The sequence below is a fragment of the Atta cephalotes genome (assembly GCF_000143395.1).
Source record: "Atta cephalotes unplaced genomic scaffold scaffold00004, whole genome shotgun sequence".
Taxonomy (NCBI): domain Eukaryota; kingdom Metazoa; phylum Arthropoda; class Insecta; order Hymenoptera; family Formicidae; genus Atta; species Atta cephalotes.
In genome coordinates this window covers 6025338-6031408 of record NW_012130068.1, presented here as the reverse complement: position 1 = coordinate 6031408, position 6071 = coordinate 6025338, and the positions used below count along the sequence as shown (strand labels likewise).

Here is a 6071-nt window from a genome sequence, read left to right as displayed (position 1 = left end):
AAATAAATAATAATATAATTTAATTATGTGTGTGTGTGTGTGTGTGTGTGTGTGTGTGTGTGTGTGTGTGGTGTGTATGTGTGTGTGTGTGTGTGTACATTTAAGAATAAATCCATTGAGACCGTTAAACATGTATAACAAATTTAACTTTATTTCAATCAATTATTCCTTTTTCGTGCAAATTATTTTTGCATATTTACCGAGTTTTGGTAATGGATAATCTATGTTGAATAAGTTTATATAATATTCGATAGCTTTCACGCCAATATCCAAAGCAAAATCTCTTTTCTCTTTCGATTGTAGTCTTGTAGTATAGACAGTGATCGGAAATTTTCGATCATTTAAGCCATTCGCCATTCTACTTGTACCAACAAAGTCACTGATAATAAAACAAGCTAGGTACGTAGACATGGGCACAGTTTTTGTGAAAGTCACTGTTGCTAGATCACGTTCCGGTGTATGTAGTTGCGTACTCTAAAATAAAAATAATTCCTCAATACACTGTTTAATAATTTCAGTTTTTCAGAAAAAGGTAATAATTATTACCGTCAAAAATTATCGCGTACCTTTACATCCATATTGGATAAGGCACTATAGCAATCATTCATAGGATGAACCAGTTTTATCGAAAATTCTGCCTTAAAATTGGGTTCATCGAAACACGGGAAAGCTTGTCTAGCATAAGTTGGCTCGAATTTGGTAGTTGCAATGTACCTATTCATTAAAAAAATATATACAATACATTATAATTTATTTTACTATATTAATGAATAAAAAATTATTTAAATTTATTACAAAATTTGTGCATTTTTTATTTAGTAAAATAAAAAATTTATATTACCTGGTTTCATTAATTTTTTCAGTCTTATACTGATATTTGCTGTTATAAAATCCAACTATTTTATCTTTGAGACTTCCATCAAATTCCAGGCTCAAGTTATATAATCCAGATTTAATATCGTTTTCAGTTGTTATCATAAAAATTTCATATTTAATAGGCTTGCTGATGGAAGAAATATTAATTTCATAGTCTTCATCTAGTCCATATGTTATTAATTTTACAGATGTAATGTTGAGATCTTTTTGATGAAGAGCTATGGATGTCCTATTGTTGTCCTGCTTGACATCAATAAGAATGGTCACCTTTCCGGAAAATGTACTTTCTTTAAGTTTTGGATGCAAATAGAGGTCATAATGAATAGGTACGACTTCTTTTGGCAATCTCAAGCTTTCATCAGGATCAAACATTATTGTATATGCCTCTGGTCTATTCGAATCTACAAACAGAATTAATATATGTAATAGTTATCTACAAATAATCATTACGTTGCACGCAGATAAATCTTAAAATCTTTATTTGACTGATATCATGTTCGATTAATCTTACATGTTGATGTAACCAATAAGGGAATGAAATGTCGGCTATTATTCCGCAATATAGATTGAAAACAAAATTTAGCTAGTGTTTGATTCAGCCTAGAAGTTCAAAGAGAGTTATAACCATGCAAATCGGATCCGAATAAAATATTTTTGGAAAGTAATGTTATTTTGGATGATCAGTAGTAAGTATAGTAAAGTAATATTTGCGTTATATTACAAACATCAAATATTTGCTAAATTTAAATTATTGGTATTACACATTACTGCTGTAAAACACAAAGCATTTTTTAGGCACGAGTTTCTTCTCTAAGTATAGTAAAGTAATATTTGCGTTATATTACAAACATCAAATATTTGCTAAATTTAAATTATTGGTATTACACATTACTGCTGTAAAACACAAAGCATTTTTTAGGCACGAGTTTCTTCTCGATCAGCTGATCATGAAATCGGAGCATAGAACGGACATTCACTTTTTGTCTTTAAATACATTTACATTCTGTTAACATGGCTATTACAGTCATCACATCTTTTAAAATCTTATCTTTTTTATCTATTTGTATACGTATTAAGTACTTTAACATGACGATTCTAATTATTTTAAACACTTGACTGTTGAAATCGGAGTATTAGGCTGCGATTATGAATAGAAGATTCAATTGAAACTTGATTATCACTTCACATTATCAATAAATACTAAAGAGAACAAAAACCCGAGTTGAATATGTAACATATTTATATATATTTATACTTTTGTAATTGTAGTAGTAAATGTAAACAATATATGCACCGTTTAACTGCTTTGGTTCATATAAGTTTCCTTCCTACCTTCTACTTCAAATTCAGTTCATGGACATATGAATGTCTACATGTCTAATCGATAACTGAACTTCAAATGTTTTTCAAAAAAACTTTTGATATCTCGAAAATTATCTGTCAAAATAATAAATCTGATAATATGAAATTTTTTTCAACGGAAGAATTTTATAGAGTAACAGTTTACTATAGTGACAGTTTACTATAGTAATTTCTAATAATCATAATTTCTATATTCATAATCTATTAACTTAAATTGTAATTCTTTTTTAAAAATATAAAAATTTTTAAATAAATTTTTCTATCTGTTAATATTCTTTATTATTATTCTTATAAACATAAGTTTTATATTTTCTTGAAACTATATTGTAATACAGGCAAATCATCTGCGGATAAAATTTATTATAATTATTTGTTGAAGAAGTATCAAAAAATCTATTTTCAGTAATAGAATGACTTGTATATTTTCCAAAAAAAGACTTCAATAAATTTTAAAATATAGAAAAATGTTATTTTATTGTTCCACACGTAAGAGAATATCATCTACAAAGGCACTTTTAAATTTACCGCCAAGTAATTATGAGACTCATGTGAGGCCGGGTTCACATCTTGACGGAAAAGTGGAAAGCGGAAAAGCGGAAGCCAATCGGAACTCGCAGTAGTAGTAGGCGATACATTTCGCTTGTCTGCGTCTGTCTTCCCGCGAGTTCTGATTGGCTTCCGTTTTTCCGTCAAGGTGTGAATCCGGCCTGGGACAGAAGCTTATGTCACCTTGCCGATTGAGTTGACAAAGTGATAACTCGTTGATTAAACTTTCGTTAAACGCATTATAAATATATTTGCATTTCGCGAGCAGTTTTGTCTTTTTCTTATGGAACAATTTCTTTTTTCAGAAACTTGTGGACCTGAGATGTAATTAATAAGCACGACATATTAACATGATAATTTTTTATCACATTCAGTAGAAATTACTCCACTTTGGCACTGATAACAGTTGAATTTTTCGTATCCTCACCGTGTCGACTGTAGCTCGTTGCCTCGACAGTCTGGTTTAGCAAAACGACTAATATTGCCAGACAGGTGCAAATTAAACTCAAGATAAAGCAAGCACCGCAGATAAAACAGAGGAGAGCGGAAATGGTGTTGTTACTACAAAGTGGCTTCGATATCGTTGCTGATGTTGCATCGAGACGAAGCGCGCCGCCTTTCGGTCGGCTTTCGACTTTGTTGTTACTCATTATTGGGATACAACAAAGGAAAACCGAGTAATTTAATTCAATACTCCTTACGCAAGATGTAAAGAAGATAATCAAAAACACCTGTAAAGAAAAAAATTGATAATTCTAAAATCAACGAGTCGAATAACTATTCGAAATATAAAAAATAAACATAAAGTTTATATTTTTTAAAATGGACTAAAAACAAATTGAAAATACATGTAAATAATTTCTTATTTAAATTACAGTTTTCAAAATCAAACATTAAAAATTGAGCAATTAGAGGAAAGTGGGGAGGATTATATGCTATAGAATTATAAGCTATATATATGAACATTCTTCTATCGATTATTCACGATTTTCATATTGAATAATTCTTCATTTGATAATGTATTTAACAAAATGTAAAAAAAGTCAAAGCGAAAAAGTTTCGTGTAATTGTACGTATAGATTCGGTAATTATGCGCAAAACAAAAAAAATTGTAAGAAATAAATAAAATTAATGTTCTATGGAATATTGATAAAATGAAAAAATAACAACATATTTTTTAAACAAATGTAATGGAAATATATATATTAAACCAATATATTAATACAAAATTAATACAAAATTTAAAAAAATAATAAAATTGGAGAATAAATTGTAACTGAGTCTTATGTATATTTATGAGCATCTGAAATAATACAAAGAAAAAAACGAAAAAAAAACAATGCTAGTCGTATTCAAGACATATTGTGTATATTTCAAAATACATTTGCCAAACTGACTCGATAAGAAATGATTACGCAAAAACTTTTTAATTTAGCTCAATAAATAATAGTTCAAAAGACGCACGTAATAACATATTTTAGTAATATGATTAAATAAACAAATTAAGGATACGGATTTACTGTCTTATTTTCTAGATGTCAAAATTATTCTTAAAATATACAATTTTACTTTTTCTCTCTTTGGCTGTTAACTTAGAACATACATACTGGAAGGGCCATATCGTATGTAATCAATGTAATAAACCAATGTAATAAAAGTGTCTCCAAAATCTATTTGTTCTTATCTGAAGCTTGTTTGCTGGGCGCTTGCGCGTGATGATACCGGGTAATTCGAACTTGGAAAAATATAGTTATCAAAATGTTATTTGAAATTTGAAAATGATGGAAAAAAATGTTCCCAGCTATCGAATTATCGTCGTTGTTAATTATAACTATACATTTAAAATATACATATATTTTATATAATTTATATAATTTAAATCAATTCAATACATAACCTTAGAGCTTGGCTTAAAATTATGTACGAAGTAAGACTATACTTACACAAACATTTAGAAAAGGATAGATGTTGATGTCATCGACAGTCACCTATGGCCCTTTCAGTTTATATGTTCTAAGGCTGTTAACTACACTTTTAAATTATATAAGTTATAATTGTATCCTAAATACCTCTAACTAAAAGTTTCCCCGCGGTAGCATCTCCATCTATCGAAAAAGTATTAAAGAATGTGCACAATTAACCACTGCGCATAATTTTACCCCACTTCCCTATTTATAATGAATTGGGTCCATTCTGTAATTATAAAAATAATAAAACCATAAATCGATTAGATATTTTTCCGACATACATGATTGGTAAACATGTATAACACTATTCAATAATTAAATTTTCTCCAAAGTATCATAGTACATACATCAAAGATTTTTTTTTTGTAATGATGCTGTCATCAGAATTTGTGTATCAGGATTTTTAATATTGGAGTGAAGATTAAAAATCATTCCAATTTGTTATTATATTTCAATTTACTAAAAAATTAAAATTTCTGACGATAGCATCCTGTTTAGCAGAAATAAATCTTCCTAATATGTATAATTAATATCACAACATTTCAAAGAGAAAAAAAAGTTTTTTTTGTTAAATTGTGAAATTTATTTTTTTTACAAAAATTCAAATAATTTAACTTGATGAAAATAAGTCGTATAATCATAAAATTTATTTGAAAGTTCTTGCTGAACTGCATTTTATGTGCTGTAGATTTTATTTAAAAACAAGATTTTATTATGCCATTATAAAAATGTTGTGAAAATGGCCACAAATATTTTACCTCGATTTACTCATATTCTGATGTGCTACAAAAATTCTGCTAACATCGCGAAAAAATCTTTGAGGAATGTACTATAGCATTTTAAAAAGAAAAAAATGACTTTTTGTCGAACAGTGTAATTGATCAAAATGGATCTTTGTACTCCAATTTTATGTGACGTAGACAGCATCCATATATAAGCTTAATGTGGGCAATAAATGACGATACAAACTCTCTTGATGACTTGTTAGAAATAAATTATTGCAGTTAGAAGATACACGCGCCACAGTCCACTGCACTCGATATGTGAGATAAATTAATGCGTGATGCACTATCTATAGAATGCACACGTGTGTTGTCGCGCATGCAAACTTCGATTATGGAATGTAAGATTCGTCATTTCTTCATAATACTGTTACGAATTAATTATTAGAAAATTTGAATTACTTTCTTATGCAAATAATAAGTACAATTTTATTAGGTTACAACTTTGCTTTCGCCGTTTTTTTTCGAGGCTTTATTGTAAAAAACTGGTTATATTAGGTGTACAACTTTGCTTCCGCCGTTTTTTTTCCGAAATTTG

The 6071-nt window shown here is 28.7% G+C and overlaps 1 protein-coding gene across 1 annotated transcript in view; it reads right to left on the bottom strand.

Moving 5' to 3' along the window:
• LOC105626165 (glutamyl aminopeptidase-like) overlaps positions 1–3434 on the bottom strand; it is a 6245-nt gene extending 2811 nt beyond the window's left edge. The window contains exons 1-4 of the mRNA XM_012207477.1: positions 3212–3434; positions 842–1277; positions 567–714; positions 201–474 (exon numbers count right to left, since the gene is read on the bottom strand). Coding sequence (XP_012062867.1) covers positions 201–474; positions 567–714; positions 842–1277; positions 3212–3434 — 1081 coding nt within the window. The remainder of the gene's footprint in view (positions 1–200; positions 475–566; positions 715–841; positions 1278–3211) is intronic.
• Positions 3435–6071: the final 2637 nt, after the last annotated feature.